General features: G+C 48.1%; 1 protein-coding gene across 5 annotated transcripts in view; it reads left to right on the plus strand.

Annotated features, from left to right (window-relative positions):
* The first annotated feature begins 1854 nt into the window (after positions 1-1854).
* Slc12a8 (solute carrier family 12 member 8) overlaps positions 1855-18710 on the plus strand; it is a 157362-nt gene continuing 140506 nt past the window's right edge. For 4 of the 5 annotated variants that reach the window (XR_008218779.1, XM_052740384.1, XM_052740386.1 and 1 more), the window contains exons 1-2: positions 1855-1957; positions 3131-3222. Coding sequence is in view for 3 of the 5 variants with exons in the window: in XM_052740384.1 (XP_052596344.1) it covers positions 3175-3222 (48 nt within the window). In the remaining 2 variants the exon portion in view is untranslated. Of the gene's footprint in view, positions 1958-3130; positions 3223-13392; positions 13514-18710 lie in introns of those variants that run through there. The other variant, XM_052740385.1, reaches the window with a different exon arrangement.

The following is an 18710-nucleotide window of genomic DNA, read 5'->3' on the forward strand; positions in this document are numbered from 1 at the left end:
GCCCAACAGCGTTACTTCTTCCATTTCGTCTGCCGGCCGAGGCACTTGCGAAAGCCCACTCAGGTCATGAGAACAAACGGAGGCCCATCTCCTCAGGGAATGGAATCTCATTTCCTATTTTAAGACAAGCAGATGCGAGGGGATGTATCCGTGCAGCCATCTTGGGAAAATACAATCGGCCCCACATTATTTGTCTTTCTAACTTTCTTAGTTGTTTCTGCTTCAGATTCTAAAGTGACATGTACTTGTTGTAAGAAAAAAAAAGTCAATAAAAATCCAGATGTATCTATCAAAGCGGGTTTCCTCTCCTACATCACTATTTTGGCTCTCTGGAGAGAGAAACACAATAGATTGATGGTGTTTTGTGTGCAAATGATACACATATAGACGTGGATTATAGCACACACACCACTCACATTGTCCTGCAACTTGCCATTTTTATTGATTATATGACAGGCAGGGCTCAGCGTCAGTACACAGAAAACTACCTGACGTAAAACATTGGCTGTCCTCGTGTGGCTCTGTCCTAAAGTAACCAGTCTTCTGCTGATGCATTTTAGGCTCTCACGTTTTCAACTATGACAAGTAAATGATGCTGTGAACACCCTTCTAGTAGGTCACATAGGGTGATAGCTTAGAAATGGAGATATGTTTTTTATTCTAAGAATATGTAAGATACCATTTTTGGTACAGGAAGTTTTTTTGTGTTTTTTTAAGGTTTTTTTTATATATATAAATTAAGTTGACATCAAGCAGGGTATATTTTTTTTTGCAAACAACTGAGTTTCTCTATTTAGCCTTAAATGACATGAACACACGTGTTCTAAGGTTTAGAAGACACTTAACAATCTTTGAAGGAAGCAATTCTCCTTTATTTAGAAAAGGGTTAACCGCAGGAAATAGTGGTTATAAAGAGAGGTGCATTTCCTTTTCTCATGTTGTAAACTCAGGCTGAGGTGAACTTGAATGTGGATTCCCCAAAGTTCAGATTGATGCTCAGTAGGAGGCTCCCTCACCCCCAAAGTCGGCAGCAAACAGGAACCTAGTTAAAGTAAAAAAAAAAAAAAAAAGTGTCAGGTATCACCCAAAAAGCGAGGAAGGAAGAAAGCTTTACTGGCTGGGCAGGTGACCAGATGGCCATGTGGTGGATCTAGCAGTATACCATCCTGTCTGTCTGTCTGTCCATCCTCTTCTCACAGACGGCTAATCTGTGATTCCTTCTGGGGGAAGTGGCGGGTCTTGCTTCTGGCAGAGATGGGTTATGAAAACTCCTCTGCAAGCTGGGGATAAAGCTCAGGGGTAGAAGAGAGCCTAGCCGGGACAAAGCCCTGGATTCCACTCCCAGCATTGGAAGGCCAAAAGTGAGAACGAAACTCCACAAACAAATGAAAACCTATTTTCCTGCAGTGCGGTGCCGATGCACACACAGCACAGAATGGACGTTGGGGACTTGGTGCTCAAGTGTGACGAGCCAGGAACAAAATGATAAATATTGTACTCTGCTATTTAGAGGCTGGCTATATCGAGAGTAGACAAAAAGATAGGAAGTGGGTGGGGGCGGGGGAGCGCGCGTTTTCCGTAGGGGGTGATGGAAAGGGCTTTAGACAGGGCGGCGATGGCTCGTTGCGCAACAACACGGTGAGCGAGATTAACCACGCTGAACGGTGCAGGGAAAATGGATCAGACGGCAAACTTTACGTAAGACACCTTCGCAGGAACAACTTCGCTGGAGCAGCAAAGAGAGGATAGGGCGCCGCCAGCGTTCCCGGGGCTTTGCCTTCCCTTTGTTTTAAAAGAACAGCCTCTATTTTTAGGGATTTCACACAAAGGCTTGTGGGCGTGGGAAGTACTCCCAGCTGCCCTCCCGTTGCTCAGAAGCCCACATGGAAGCCCTAGCAAGTTATTTAAGGTTTCGGAACTATGCCAGCTTGAAAAATGGAGATGATTTAATCTCTCTGTAGGTTAATTCCCCTCTCCCCCTGCACCCCCAGACCCCGAAAGCCTTATTTCACCCCTAGGGAAGGCAGTTCGGGGGGTGGGGGGGGGTCTGGCTGAAGCGGTGAGGGTCATCCCCCTGCCTCGCAAGCATGCCTGGGGCGCTTTCTTGTCCGTAGAAGCTCCATTCCCTGCCTGTTCGGTGTCACCTGGCTGAACCGCCGCCCTTCAGGACAGATGTTGTGCGTGGGCGCTGGGGCGGGGTCCGTGAACCGCAGGGCAGGTGGCCGGGAGCGCGGCCACGTGGCGGGGCGGGGTGGGGCGGGGCGGGCGGGGCCGCGGGAGCCCGGGCAGGAGCAGGTGAGGGCTCGGGTGCAGCTCTGCGGAGGGCAAGTGCGGCCGGGGTCGTGAGGACCTGACCCTGGCCCCCAAAGCCTCACCCCGCAGCCCCCAGCTCTTCCTGGGGTGATGCGCCCCACACCCAGCCCTTGACGGGAATCTTCCCCAGTTCCTCTCCCCTCATTCGCTCTGGAACCTTCTCCCCGCAGGATCGGGGAGCAGGGTCCCCTCCGCCCTTCTCTCTCGCTCCTTTTCTTCTTCCAAAGGTCATGGGACCGGCTCCCCCAGGAAAGCCAGGGCCGACTCCTCTGGTGGGCCAGAACTGCGCTGTCCGGGCATCTTTTCCTCACCTGCCCTGTTCTGGCCAGGCTCCGGGGGACTCTCAAGACACCCCCCAATCTTCCCTCTCCCCATTTGCCTAGGGTCCATTCCACCTGCACTCAACCACCAGCACAGGTTCCAGCGAGACCGCCATGCCCTTTGCTCTGGACAACGTGTTCCCAAGGCATTGGGAATGGAGTGTGGGGCTGTGTCTTTAAGGGCTGGGCAGCTGAGCAGTCACCCCACCCACCCACCCCTACTCCCGTCCCCCGCCCCATATTTCAGGAGTTCTAGGAGCCGGGAGTTGTAGGGGTTCCTGTGGCTTCCCTACAGCAGGAAATGAGCAGGTGGGCTCTGGATCATGATTGAGGTCCCAAAGGGGCCACTGGGGACGGAGTCCCTAGATGGGGTCCAACAAGGTTTCTGCTTCACTCACTCAGGGCCTTACTTACTTAGTGCAAAGGAAGGCTGGGCAGAGGAGAAGCAGCAAGGGAAGGAGGAGCTGGCCTGACCAAGAGTGATGTTTGCTTTCCAGAGTGGTCCCCCCACCTAGAGTATCAGGACCTCACTTCCTGGAGAATGGCCCAGAGGTCTCCACAGGAACTCTTTCATGAAGCAGCCCAGCAGGTAAGCCTGGTGCAGGGATGGTGATGGAGCTGCCCGAGGCGTGTGAGCCAGGTGCCAGGTGCCGTCAGGCAAGGAGCACAGGGGACAGTGCAAGATTTTCAAAGCCGTTATCTCAGAAGTTTACGTAGGCGTCGAGAAAATACTATGCTCAACCTTTAACCATGTGCAGAAAGTCTTCTTTGGAATTATTTGTAATGCTCTTGGTCCTCCATCCTCCGCCCTGTCATGGGACATCTTCCTGGAATGGAGCAGACTCAGGTGTTGTGAACTCCTTTTAATATCGAGTCAGACCGATGTGAGAAGTTAAGTTTATTTCTGGGAAAAGCTCGTCTACTGAAGTCAGAGGGGTTCTGGGCTCCCTGATGTCTGCTGACGGTTTGTTCGTTTCTCTTAAGCCCTTCCTGCCGGTTATCAGTTATAGTAAATATTCAGTGTGTGGTCGATATGGAATTGAAGGATTGACCCCTTAAGAAACAAAAGCCCATACCTAGGTGCTGATAAGATCTCCGCCGACTGTGTTCACTCACCCTGGCGGTTCATTGCCCTTGGATTTCATCAATGCTTTGTAGTGAGGCGGGGAGGTTTTCCTGCATTCACAGAGGGAACAAGCCCTTCAGAGGGGGAGAATCAACTCAGAGCCTCTGCAGATAGCAAGAGCGGGGTCTAGAGCCAAAAGTCAGGAGGTGGTAGGGGAGTCCAAACTGTTCACCCCCTTTGTCATATGCGTACGTGTGTGTGAAGGAAAGCTGCCTGGTGACGGGCAGGCAGTAAATGCTCAGTAAAATATACTGCTCCTCTCCCTCATCAGGCGCAGAATTTATTCCTCTAACCTTGGCACTGACTATAAATCCTCACACGGCCCTAGGAGTGGTCAGGGTGCTTTGACATGAATGACTAGGAACTTAGAGGGTACTTCATCACAGGCTGGGGTGTAGCTCAGGGGTACAGCACTTGGCTCAGTGCATCACACTGCCAAAACACCAAACAAAATACAACAAGATAATTACTCGTGGCGAGAGCTGTCGATTCCTGGGCATGTTCTTGGTGTGCTTGGGGGACCCTAAGCGAGCTTCTTTTTATTTTTACATTACAATGTATTTATTTATCTGTGTGTGCACATGCCACCATTGAGTGTGGCGGTCAGGGGACAGCTGGCAGAAGTCAGGGTCCGGGCTGGCAGCTGCTCTTTTACCCACTGAGTCCTGTCACTGGCCCTCAGAGAGCTTCCCTTGTCCAGGGTCACATATGTGTTGGCTTTGACCAGTCTCTCACATAGTTTCCCTGTGTGTTCTTCGGGTAATAAGACCCAATATGTGCCAGGCATGGCCTCAGTCCTGTAACCCAAGCACTTTGGGGACTAAGGCAGGATGATTTTTGAGCTCAAATCCAGCCTGGGCTACATAGCAATACCATATTTTAAAAGTGTGTGTGTGTGTGTGTGTGTGTGTGTGTGTGTGTGTGTGTGTGTGTGATTATATACTCTCAACATTTGTTTATGGTCTATCCTTTGTTGTTGTTGTCAAATATTTATTTATTTATTATGTATACAGTGTTCTGCATGTACGCCTGCCCGCTAGAAGAGGGCACCAGATCTTATTACAGATGGTTGTGAGTCATCATGTGGTTACTGGGAATTGAACTCAGGACCTCTGCAAGGGCAGCCTGTGCTCTTAACTGCTGAGCCCTCTCTCCAGCCCCTGTGGTTTATTCTTAATAAGCACTGTGTTGATCATGAAGAAGAATCCCAGGTAGGAAACAGGTCTCAAGAGACTCTAACAGGATGAGCGAAGAAGACAGCCCGGTTCTGCATGAGGGGATGTGATCGGGCTGAGCTCTGGCCCTCTCCCCCCTGTTGAAAACCTTCAGTGGCTCCCTATATCCACCACGAAGTCGGGAGTCCTTTACTCTAGGCTGCGCGGCCTGGTGTGGTCTGAAATCTCCAGCATCTCCCTCTCCGCACTCTACCTCCCAGGCAGACCACGCCACACCCCAGTGTCTTCCTCTGGTCTTAGCTGATCCTTTCTCACTAGACTGGTTCTCGTTGGAACCCTCCCAGTACCTGAGCAGCGCCTGGCATTTAAGTGGACCGTGAACGTCAGTCGACTGGCCAAACGAACCGACAAAAGGCAGCGATGGTGCCGAGCCAGTCAGCTCCAGTTTCCTAGGAGAACGTCTGTCCACTTTCAAACGGTGTGCGAATGTTGCCCTTTGTTTAAATGGTTGCTGCCTTTTAAGCCACAGCTGTCGGAGTCAGCAACCGCAACTCCTCCGCTACCAGCAGCGGTTAGGCCGCAGGGGCTGAGGGAAATCTGTTCCCTCATGCTCCAACCCTCACAAAGCTACAAAGGGAACTCAACGAAACCTCTCTCCCTCTAAAGAACTCAAGATTCAAAGGTTAAGGTGGAATTCTGTTCACCCAGAGTTCCTCTGCAAGATTGGGGCATCCATCTCCAGCCTACAGGCCCATAGTATTTGGCAGACTTCACAGTGAAGCAGGAAATTTGAAGGACTGTCCTGCCTTGTAGTGGCAAAGTTCAGCAGTCGCTTTTCTCTGTGTCCTGCAGAATGTCTGACAGACTCTTCCGTGAAGCAGGAATTTTGAAGGACTGTCCTGCCTTGTATTGGCAAAGTTCGGCAGTCTTTTTCCTGTGTCCTGATAGCTGTCTTTTGCTTCTCAACAGTCAACACATACAGGATCCAGACGACCTGTGTATTTCCCACCTTACGTGGCTTTTTTCTTTTACTCTCTCTTTAAAGAATTTATTTTATGAACTATTCATTTTTTTTTCTATGACTATACCCTTTTCCTTTTCTTACTACTGTTTTTTTTTAAAGATTTATTTATTTATTACATATACCGCATGTATCCCTGCAGGCCAGAAGAGGGCACCAGATCTCACTATAGATGGCTGTGAGCCACCATGTGGTTGCTGGGAATTGAACTCAGGACCTCTGGAAGAGCAGTCAGTGCTCTTAACCTCTGAGCCATCTCTCCAGCCCCCTTTTCCTTTCCTTAAGCCTACGCACATTGTTAAACACACTGTAACCTGCTTAGAGGTTTGTCTGTCTGGACCTCTTCTACTTCGTATCTCTAGTCTTTTTTGACTACATGAGCAAACTTTTAAACTGCTAACCTACACCTGGATTCTCCACGTGGCTCTCCGCTGGCTCCGCCCGCTTCTCGGGTTGGGAAAGCCAAACCTAGAGCCCTGGCACCACTCAGAGATTCATGACTGAAAACTGCATTCAACCTTCCTAGCTGTGGAAGCCAGTCCGTGTGTTGCCACAGGCAGTTTTTACTTAGCTTGCTGTTTTTTTTATTTAGCGCTGCAGGCTGAGCAGCAGTACCTCTTAAAGGAGCTGTGTCTTTTTTTCTTTTTTTTTCCGTAGCTTTCTCAGGCTATATGGAAATACAGCCCACATTGGAATGCAAAAATGTTGTTTATTTCTGATCTTTTTTGGGGAGCCTGACACCCAGCTCCCAAATAAATACACACGTGTAGGTTTATTCTTAGTTATAAATACCTGGCCTTAGCTTGGCCAGTTTCTTGCCAGCTTTCCATAATTTAAATTATCTCAACTACCTTTTGCCTCTGGGCTTTTTCCTTTCTATTCCCAAATATTTTTCTTTGTTTCTTACTTGGTGACTGGCTGTGTAGCTGGGTGGGTGGCCCCTGGAGTCCTCCTTCTTCTCTGGCTGCTAGCTCTTTGATCCCCCTTTCAGAGTTCTTCTGTATATCCTCCCTGCCTGCCAGCCCAGCCTATCCTTTCTCCTGCCTCGCTATTGGCCGTTCAGTTCTTTATTAGACCATCAGGTGTTTTACACAGGCACAGTAACACAGCTTCACAGAGTTAAACAAATGCAACACAAACAAAAGTAACACCCTTTAAAATATTCTACTACATGCAAAGGCCTCTGTGTCACGTTCTCTCCTAAACATCAATGACTATACAGTGTCCAGCATCAATGCCTCTGGTGTTCACTGTGTAGAGACTGAAATCCATCACTTTTTAAAGAGTTTATTTTAGTTTTAAAAATTATGTGTATGTACTTGTGATTGGACTCCTCTGCTGAAAGCCTTTAAGTAGCCTCTCTCACCTCAGTTTCCAGTTCAAGTGTTTTGTCATGGCCTTCAGACCCACTGAGATCTGACCAGCTACCCTTCCCATTGTACCTTGGCTATTGCACTTGCAGTATAGCATGGCGATGAGTCATTTCTCTTCTCTTTCTTTAGGGGAGCATCGAGAGCATCCTCAGTGCTCATCATTATGCTTGGAGTAGAGACAATGCTCAACCATGCTGGTTGTGTGTCTGGGATTCGATACGCTGCCATTGGCCTTGGGTCTTGAAGTGTTGGTAGAAATAGGACACGTGTTAAATTTGAGAAACACATCCTAGATGAGAGAGGAAGAAAATGATGATAGCCAATTAGTGAGCACTTTCTTCTTCTAAGCACTTAATGTGCTTGACCTTCACATTCTGGGATGGGTCCAATTACTTTGGTTTGATTGACAAGGACTGGAGCACTTCAAGTGCAGGCATATCATCTTTTCTGGTCTATGCCTTCTGCTCCAAAGTTATGAATAAATCCACCCAGACAGTAAATCAAGGCCTCTGTGGGAGACAGAGTAGCAAGGCAGCTAATATCTTTGAAGCTGAACTCTGGGAGTGGCTGGCCCTCAATAAATGTCCCTTTACTCCAGCCGTGGTGATTGGAAATTCTGGGAAGAGCTTTGGGACCTGAATGGTTTAAGGAGGCAGAGGCCAGTAGAAAGATGGGCTAGTGGGTGTTGGGCAAACCCTTCATCTTGACCTCCTTTCTCTTCATCACCATGAGTAGGAAGGAGCCCAGGACTGTGAGGTAGGTAGAGAAGTAGAGGACTGGATTCTTGGTTTAGCTTTAAGCAGTTTAGGATTAAATAGGGGTAGGAGTGTGTGTGTGTGTGTGTGTGTGTGTGTGTGTGTGTGTGTGTGTGTGTGTGTAATGAAATCACTGAGAAGGGGTTGTAGATCTAAGGGTTAGCAGTCTGGTGGTCAAGGTCACGGTGCAGCAGCCTGGGCTCAATGCTGACTCTACCCTCTGTGAGTTTGGGCAGGTTTCTTACTTCTCTGAGCCTGTTTCCTCACCTTTGAAATGGCTATCATGACTGAGCCTCTTCTAAAGATTAAGAAACATAAAGGAGAAAAATTCATGTAAATTCTCACATGGGACTTGGTTCATAGTAAGCATTCAGTAAACATTGGCCGGAAATAGTGCTAAGGTAGGGAGGCGACATTTAGTCCATGGGGCAGCTGTGTGCATGACCAGGAGGGCCAGCTGGCAATTGAACGCATGATTTAGCACAGCAAAGTCAGGCAGAAAAAGGACAAAGGCAGGAATGTCAGATCCAGCGTGGCACTGGGGAGGAAGTGCTTCCCGCTGTCTGAGCCTGCCTGGGTCCCAGTCTGTGGACATCCCCTCCCGATCCTGCCCTTGTCTGTCTCTGGTGATGCTTGCCCAGTAATGCTTGACTTACGGCTCTTCCCCTCTGTCTTCAGTCCACGTAAGTTAGCTTGACCAGTAATGGAAAGAAAGCCTGGCCAAGTTAGAGTGCAGCGGTGAGCCAGAAGGTAGCGCTGGTAAGAGAGATGTCTTAGTCGGGGTGACTGTTGCCGTGAGGAAACACCGTGACCCAGAACAACGTGGGGAGGAAAGGGTTTCTTTTGCTTACACTTGCGTTTCACAAGTTCATCATGTAGGTCAGTCAAGGCAGGAACCCGGAGGCAGGAGCTGATGCAGAGGCCATGCAGGGCTGCTGCTGCTCACTGTCTTGCTCCCCATGGCTTGCTCAGCCTGCTTTCTTATAGAACCCAGGACCACCAGCTCAGGGGTGGCATCACCCACCATGGACTGGGCCCCTCCCACATCAATCACTGATTATGACAATGCCCTAGAGGCATGTCTGATTTTGTGGAGACATTTTCTCAAGTGAGGTTCCCTCCTCTCAGATGACTCTAGCTTGTGTCAAGTTGACATAAAAACTAGCTAGCACAAGAGGCAAATGAAAGCTAACATGTCAGGAGATAGGGGTCCTCAGAGATCCTACGGCCCAGACCCTTGCTTAGCATGTCAGAGAATAAGCCCAGAGATGTCAAATTTCTTGCTCCAAAACATGTAACAGGGAGTGGCAGGGCTAGGCTGGAGCCAAGCAATGACTTCAAAATGCGGTCGGGGATGATCCAGTCTCCAAGTTACAGTATTCTACCTACCACACATGGGTGCTGCTGGGCTGTATCATTAAAAAACAAAACAAAACAAAACACCAGATCTCTGCTCTCACTTCTGAGTCCCTATTAGCCAGTCCACACCAGGTTTGGTCAGGTGGCCAAAGGCAGGATTGAGAGGGACCCAAGACTTTTACTGGGGTTCTGCAGGAACAGGAAGGCAGGGTGGAGCGAACAGTTTGGAATGGGCCAGTCTGAAGAATTTCTCTGGACTCTGGGTTGTAGGAGTGGTCTCTATTTCCCTAGTAACTGGCCCTGGGATAGTTTAAGTCCAAAGAAATATTGGCTTGGTGTTCAAGAATTAGTGACTGCGGCTGTAGACTCAGAATAGGTTTGTTTCCATATGGAAGGCACCTTCCTGGCTAAGCCCTGGCTCTCCGTGATAGCCAGCAGGATTTGATTTTGCCGACTTGTGAATGGGTGGATGGCTCGGGTTACTTCAAATATTTGCATTGCCTTTTGGAACATTTCATCCATGGCCAGAAGCAGGGGGAGGCTGCTCTCTTTGTCACTCTATGTTAGATTGGGGAAGTCTAGATGTTAATGATGCTGAAGTACTATTCTTGTAATTTCAGTGAGGTGCCACTAGGTGGTGCTTAGGCGCTGGTCTGACTTCCTACGGGGCTGAGTTTCAGCTTCATTTCATACTTTTCCTGACCAAAATATATCTCCTTATGAATGAAAATGAGAGAAAAGGAGGAGGACATGACTACTCCTACAGTATGGAGATTTTCATTGTAGATACAATGGGGAAAGCCGGTAGAGGGAGGAGCCCAAGCTGAACATGGCTGGCAGGCTAAACCAAACCTCAAGAGGAAAGAGGGGAAGGAATGAGCAAAAGAGAGCCGCCAACCAAAAGACGGGCCCAGGCCTCGAAGCCAGGAGGCCCGAATGGCTGATTCATATAGTGATCAGGCTCGGGGAGGGGAAGCGGAAGCCCAGCCCTGGAAGGGAAGATGTTTAGGGTAGGGGGCGGGGTAAGAAGAGCTGGGAGGAGCCATGCTGGGAGAGCTGGCCAGCCTCCGCTTTGATATGTTAATAGGCACCTAAACTAGCCTTTTGCCTCGGGGTGTCGGAGACCTAACACCTCAGGATAATAGCTTAAACACTATAGTTCTATATTCATAGAGCAGTGTGAATTATGCTAAGCTAATACACATATCTCAGTATACTTCGACTGAATATCTCCTTTTGCTCTTCAATAATCGTCAAGTATAATTAAATCTATTACAAATCAATTTCAAATTTTCCCTTCTGGAGTTTTAACGCCCTATTCGGAAGGTGCAGTGTGGTGGCGGTGGTACAGGATAGTTTCACAGGAATAGTCTTTGGAGGCCGCACTCGGGCAGCCTGAGAATGCACTTCAGAGAGGACAGTGATTTGAGCTACCACTTCTCAGGGGAAAGATCCTGTGTTAGTCAGGGCATGTCACTACAAGGAAATCCGTGAGCCAAGTGACTTACAGAGCTTTTCTTCCCCACATGCAAAACCCAAAACCAACCAAACAAAAAAGAATGGGGATAGAGGGATTAAACAACCAACCCCTCATTTATATGAAAATTTGGGATGCTCTTTCTAACCACCCCCCCAACCTGTGGTCGCCATGGTTACTGGTTGTCCAAGTGCTGGAGCTTACTGACCCGCCAGGGGCTGTGGAGACCTAGCACCCTTCTGTACGCAGGAAATAATTGTGTCCTTGCTGTAACACGAATTCCCATATTTACAGATTTTTAACTCAAAGAAAACAATGTCATGGCTCATTTGAGACATTTTAATTTTATGTGGCTATTGGTTAACGAATAATGGGAAACAATAGCAAATTACAGTTCCTTTTAAAGGCACAGAAGCCGTGGGAGCAGGAATTCATCTTACAAAGGACTTCATGCAATGCGTTTAAAATGTGATTTGGAAGGAAGAAATTGTCCTTGTGACCCAGCCACTGAATACCATAAACAGATTTACTGACATCAGCTCAGCAAAAGAAAGCCAAAAAAACCCGGATCTGTTTTAAATATTTCTAATATGCAGTTGTTTTTTCTTGAAATAAAAGTCAAGTGTTTTTGTCATTGAAGTACTTCATGCGTGCAGGAAGAAGCCCTTAAGCATACACGAGGGCGTGCCGTCAAAATCCCCTTCTTCCCTGCCGTTCTCCCAGGGCCGCCACCGCAAGCGCTTTCTGGGTCTCTGTTTCCTCTGCTGCCGATCATTAGCACTTGAAATAAAATACTGATACCTCAGTTTCCGGGTTATTAATTGACTACCAGCTTACTTATTGCTTCCTGATACCAAAAATAAGACCTTGGCACACCTGCCAACCATCGTCCCCCGCTCTCCTCTCATTTCTGAGTTTCGTCGGCTGGCTTGTGGTTTTGACATGGTTGAGGTTTACATGTCTGTGTTTTCTGTAACTGTAATGAGCACTTTCTTCTTTGATTCAGTTGGTTCTAAGTTTTAAGCCAGCAAACGGTGTTTCTATGGTGAGGTTGTGCGCATGCGCTCGACTGGATACCCAAGGGGCTCCACAGACTGGATGCCTTTGCTGTCTGAAGTCTTGATTTCTTTCTTTTTTTCCACTTGCTCATACGCTGCTACCTTGATTTCTTATATCCTTGTCACTTTTAGGGGGGCTTCTTTTATCTTTTGATTGACTCATTTTTTTCCCACTCATGGAACAGAGGTAACAAATTCGTCTTTTCTTTCTGACATAGAAACTAGGGGTGTTTTTTTCCCTTCTTCTCTTGTACTTCAAAAATGACATTTTGCAGCAGATTGAATACAGAATACATATGAAAATATGAAAAGCCAGGTCTGCTCTCAGGCTGCATATTAAGATTTGTAAAGTGTTTATCACTGTCTTTCTTTTCACAATAAAAAATGATTTTGTGTTGCAAAATAGTTCTTCCACTAAAGCCATTTATCTTATTAAGAAAAAAAAAATCTATTGTTACATTAAACAAATTCTTAAACATCTCAAGTTCTTAATGTGGTAAATATTGGTAGATACTAGCCCACATAAGCAAATCCTCTGCTTCCCAAGTGCTGGGATCAAAGCTGTGCATGACCATGCTTGGCTGATTTTTTTGGTTTTTGTTTGTTTGGTTGGTTGGTTGGTTTTTGTGAGACAAGTTTTCACTCTGTAGTCCCCACTGGCCTGGAACTCACTGTGTAGCCCAAACTAATGGCAATCCTCCTGCTTTGGACTCCCAAGTGCCAGGATTACCGGTACAAGTCACTATGCCCAGCTGAACGTGACAATCTTTAAATAAGTGTCCAGTTGTTTTGTAGAGTGTTCTGAAGATTGTGACCTGCTCCCTCATGCTTAGATTGTGAGTCATGCACGCTGACAGGAACCCCACGGATGTGGGGGGGTGTTCTCCAGGCATTGTGGTCCCACACGGTGACGTCTCCTGGTCCATCAGGTGGAGTCTCATAATTCATAAGCCATTTGTGAGGGCCTGCTCTGAGACCCACAGCTTTGGCCCTGTGGAAAGCTGGCAGTCTGTGTGTCCTGTGACTGGCCATCACTGCTTCTTGGCTTTCAGATGGTAGTTTTCTAATTCCATAAATTCCTCCCCCACACCTTAGTTTGTTTTTCAATGTAAAAAAGGGCTGTCTAAACCCAGCATAGCACTCTGGAGGCTGAGGCAGGAGGATTACATGTTCAAGGCCAGCCTCAGTTACATAATAAGACTGTGTCTGACAAAAGGGGTGGGGGTGGGGTTCTTGTTTATTTCAGCTTGTTTATTTGTTTCTATCTGCATGGATTCAAACTTCTTTCATTTTTTAACTTGTAAATTTTTTATTTTTTTATGCACACATGTGTTTTGTGTATGTGTGTGTGTGTGTGTGTGTGTGTGTGTGTGTGTGTACCAAATGTGTCCCAGGTGTGTACAGTGCCTGCAAAGGCCAGAAGAGGGTGTCAAGTCTCCTGGAACTACAGTTACAAGCACTGGCGATGTGCCTCTTGAGGATGCTGTGAACTGAACATTGGTCCTCTGCAGATGAAGCAAGGCTCTCAACTGTTCAGTATCTTTCCAGCCTTCAGATTTCTTTCATCTTTTCATATGTGTTCATGTTTCTGTGTGAATGTGGGGATGTGCATGCCATCGTTTACATGTGAAGGTCAGAGAACAATCTTGTATGTCTCTCCTTGCCTTCCATGTTGCTTGAGACAGGGTCACTTTATTGCGCACCACTGTGAACACCAGGTTAGTAGCCCTTGACTTTTTCAGAATTCTCCTGTCTCTGCCTCCTGTGGGGGGCTCACTGCGGCAGCAATGAGATTACCAGCTTTGCATCAGTTCTGTGGGTTTGAACTCGGATCCTCATACTTGCATGACACGTATTTTACCTCCTGAGCTATCTCCCTAGCCCTGGATCCAAAATTTTATTCTACTGCTATTATTCTATGGAGTTACTATTATTTTTCATTTATTTGGTAATCACTGTGCCACATATGGCTAGTGGGAATCCTTCAAATCTGGCTCCTATGTTTTATTAACATTTTCTTGTCTCCCTTCCTTCCTCCCTCCCTCCTTCCCTTCCTTTCTTTCTCCTTTTTAAAAAGCAACTCCTTACTTTGATGTAGAATATTTAACTATGCAAAGATGTGTTACATTTGTTAATGCCGTGGACTATTACTTAAACTGTGTAAAGATGTGTTACATTTGTTAATGCTGTGGACTATTACTTTAACTGTGTGCTACATTTGTTTCTGTTGCATTTGTTTCATTATGTAAAGATGTGGTGCTTTTGTGTCACCTTGCCTGCCTAAGGCACCTCATTGGTCTAGTTAAAAGCTGAATGGCCAATAGCTAGGCAGGAGAGGGATGGGCGGGGCTGGCTGGCAGAGAGAATAAATAGGAAGAGAAATCTAGGAACAGGAGAGAAGAAGAGAGAAGAGAATTAGGAGAAAGAGGGGAACACACCCGGGGCCAGAAGCCAGGCACGAGAAGCAGTGAAAAGGAGATGTACAGAAGGAAAGAAAAGTGAAAAGCCCCAAGGCAAAAGGTAGATACAGAGAAACAGGTTAATACAAGTTAAAAGAGCTAGCCAGAAACGAGCCTAAGCAAGCCCAAGCACTCATCATTAATAAGAAGTCTCCATGTCATGATTTGGGAACTGGTTGGTGGCCCAAAAGAAAAAGCCTACTACTTCTGGCACCCAATGTGGGGCTTGAACCCATAACCCTGAGATTAGGTCTCATGCTCTACCGACTGAGCTAGCCAGGCATTCATCACTAATAAGAAGTCTCCGTGTCATGATTTGGGAGCTGGTTGGCGGCCCAAAAGGAAAACCCTGGCACATTACTTTCTGGAGGAGCCACTGTACACTCTTCCCATAATTGTTTTCCCTGAACTTGTGTCGGCAACTTCTTCAAAGTGCCCTGGTTCCTTAAGAACAGTGTCCAGAAGTGAAGACCCAAGTTCTAGGCATGCCCTTTGCTGTGGGAATGTCTTTGCTTGTAGATCCTTTAGAGGGAGAGAAGAAGGATGAGTTTGTACACATTATACAAACATGTGTACTTATCTTTCTCCATATACATACACACATACACATATATATTAAAAAACATAAATTCAAACTGTTAGCTCTAGTTCCATTTTCTTACAGAATGCATTCTCTTTTTTTTTCCTTAGTTGGAACCTGAGATGGTTACTTATTTATTTATAGTGTGTAAATGTGTGGGTGTGCCTGTGTGGATGTGTACAGTGTGAATGTAGAGGTCAGAGGACAACCCCCATGGGAATCAGGTATCTCTTTCTCTTCCTTGTGGGTTCCAGGGATCAAATTCAGGTCATCGACTTGGGCACCATGTTTCCTTATCTAGTGAACCATTAGCCCTGAGATGCTTAATTTTGACTATCAATTTGATTGCATTGAGAATTGATTAGTAAAGCCTGTATCTGGGTATGTCTGTGAAGGCGTTTCCTGAGACAGATCATAAGTATTCTCAACTAGTCAATTGATTAATTTTCTGATAGATCCATAATATGGCCATATTGAGAGGTTGTGAAAGGTAGAGGGTAGGGCCTGTGAGGAATTAGTTCAGTGGGGGTGTGTCCTTGGACTGCACCTCCTGCTCTGGCCTCTTCCTGTATTTCCCTTTTCGCTGGTCAGCCATGATGTGGGCAGCTGCCTTCCACTACACATACTGGCTGCTATGAAGCTCTGTTCGAGCACACGGGCCCAGCAAACATGGGCTGAAACCACACGATAAAATAAATCCCTCCTCCCTTAAGTCGTCTTGGTCGGGCATTTTTGTCCTGAACCAGACATTGCTCTGTTGATTCTTGGTCCTCTCCTGCAGAGTGTGCTGTGCATCCATCATTGGTGAGGTTGAAGAAATCCTTAGCTATGGTTAGGCCACCTGTGTTGTATGTCCCCTCTACAAAGCTTTCACAGCGGTCGTCTCAGAGAGTTAAACTTTGCACAATGCCCATGATGCAGCTGTATTGCTGTCTGTACTTGTTGTGGGTACCCTAGGTGGCCTCTGGCCCCTAAATCCTTGGTCATGTAACCCTGGTGCCCAGCTCTCTGTCACTGTGATCTAGCCCATGATGCCTGTTCAGCTCCAGGGTCAAAGAATGAAGTATTCCAACCATTCCATTGCATCATGGGTCAGCAGCAGCTTGGGCATATCCTCTGATAGGCAGTTAAATAGTCAAGCCACCGGAAAACGAGCTACAGGTTCCTGTGCATGAGATGTAATCCAGGGAGACCCACTCCATCTCCGCAGGAGGACTCTGGGAAGACCGCAAAGGTGTGTCCTGCTTCAAGCCACCCCTGACCTGTCTCTTTTTCATCCCGTTACCAGAAGAGCGACAAGGTGTTCTCTCACAGTTCAGGTGTGTTCATTAAAGCCTGGCAGGTGACTGTGGGAATGAAGGGGTCAAGGACCTGCATTCATGTGGTGCCTTTGGCAGGAGTGTCGCGTCTTACTTAGCTCAGCTTGCAGGTACAGAAGGACAGCACTTCCCTGTTCGTATTGGGAGAGTCTCTTTCACGTACCTCTCTCTCAGAACTGAAAGCCACGGTTATCTCAGCATTGGGTACAGACCTTTAATGCAGACAGCCAGAATCTGGCTTCTTGACCCAGGGGCTTGGGAACGACTCTGGCAGTGAGCAGTTCCAGGTGTACTCGTCCCAGAGACCAGACTCCCCTTGGCTTCTCAGAGGACTCGGGGTCCTCAGGAGAGTGAGGGGCCCACGTCTAAGCATCCTTTTCTGTGCTCTTTCTGAGGAATTGATGTTACAGTTAGCTTCAGCAGTTATCCTGACACAGAGTCACCTGGGCAGAGGGAACGTCAGCTGAAGAATTGCCCGGATCGCATAGACCTGGCTGGGGCTGTGTCTGTAAGGTCTTTTCTCAATTCGTAATTGGTGTCGGAGGGCCCAGCCCACCGTGGGTGGTGCCATCCCTTGGCAGTTGGGTCCGAGCTGTATAAGAAAGGTAGTGGAGCAAGCCAGAGAAAACAAGCCAGAAAGCAGTGTTCGTCCGTGACTTTGCTTCAGTTCCTGCTCGCTTTTCCCTGGTGATGGACTGTGGCGTATAAGCTGAAACGAGCCCTTTCCTCCCCTGAGCTGGTTTCGGACGGGGTTATGGCAGCAACCGAAAAACGGACTGGGATGACAAACTTGTTCTTCACGTGTTCATCCTGCTCCGCCAGCTCATCTGCTTCCCGGGGGGACCCTGCACCAGGCCCACGTTCCCTCTACCACTTCCCGTTCCTCAGCCTGCGTGTCTGTGTGAGCCGGGGAATGAGAGTCTGGGTGTTTCGGAATTGCTGAGGGCAATTTCATTCTATAGTCAGTTGCCAACAGCTGGGATCAGAGCACCCCCTGACACGCCCCCAGAGCTGGCTTAACTTCGGCACCTCTCACCCTAGCCTCTTTTCTCATCCTTTCTCTCCTCCTCCAGGGAAGTGAGGGGAGCACTGACATGTGCTCCCCTCGGTTCGTCCGCTCCTATTGCAGATGACAGTGGCTCTGCCCCTCATAATACCTGAGCCGGCAGCCGCTGTGTGGGTCTAGTGGTCTGGAGCACACCCTCCTAGACAGTAACTGGGACAGGCGTGTGAGGAGGATGACATTGCGTGTGTGGTGAGGCTGCACTAGGTGCTGGTGCTGGTGCTTCTGTGGGGTGTCTGGGAGGCAGTGTGCCACCTCCACAGGCTCTGCAGAGTTAACTGGAGGCTCTGTGGTACCTATTGGCATTTTATGCTAAGCGTCTCCACCCCATTCTCTCTCTTTGCCTGTCGGCCTGCCTCCTCCTCCCCTCCCCTCTTCTCCCCTCCTCCCCTCCCCTCCTCCTCCCTTCCTCCTCCTCTCCCCTCCCTTCCTCCTCTCCTCTTTCCTTCCCTTTCCCCTCCCCTCCCCTCCTTCCCTCCTCCTCCCCTCCCCTCTCCTCCTCTTTCACTGGGCTTTAAGGGGTCTTTCTCCCTAAGAACACTGGATTTATAATTGTGGGGGAAGACTTCGGATAGCCTTTGACCACTTTTTTAAAATGGTGGAAGCCTCCCTCCCAACATCCTGAAACACACAACTGTGGCTCAGTCACTAAGCCACTTCAGAGCAGTTCTGCTGCCTTTCTCAAGGTCAAGTGTCCTGAAGTGTGAACCTGTTGTAGGCATAAAGCACTCTTCTGGTTGATGTACTGGAGTGTGAGGTCAAGGCTTTCCACAGCCTCCTGAGTGGAAAGATGAGTGAGTAGTCACATAGGCATTCACGGGGTAGACCAGATGGACACAGTTACGCCCAGAGTGTTAGGACCCAAACTGAGGGAAGAAAAGGACACATCGCCTTTAAGTGAGTGTGCCATAGTGTGGAGTGCAGGTCCCACCATCCGGGCCTGGGTTGGAGCCCCAGCTGGAAGACTTAAGACAGTCAGGCGTCTTCTCAGCTCTAGAGAGGACCATCCCTCCACCCCCAGGGCTCTGTCTCCCAAGGCTGTGGGGATTAAAGGAGCACAGAGCACTGATTTGGAAGCAGACTGTTAACTCTTTCCACTGCTGACGGCTACTGTCTCTAGGAATAATAGATCTGCAGCAGGCCCTGACAGGAAGCTGGTACATGCAGAGGCAGCGAGTTGGGCTGTGCCCTCAGTTCCGAGACTGGGATCCTAGTTAACAGTCCTGCCTTCACCAGCCCTGTCCCTGGGTGGTTCAAGGACAGTCTCAGGTGGCAGACGCCCCAGTCATTGAGCTCCCTGACACACTTGTGG

The sequence above is a fragment of the Peromyscus californicus genome, unplaced genomic scaffold, assembly GCF_007827085.1.
Source record: "Peromyscus californicus insignis strain IS unplaced genomic scaffold, ASM782708v3 Scaffold_16__1_contigs__length_79575227, whole genome shotgun sequence".
NCBI lineage: Eukaryota > Metazoa > Chordata > Mammalia > Rodentia > Cricetidae > Peromyscus > Peromyscus californicus.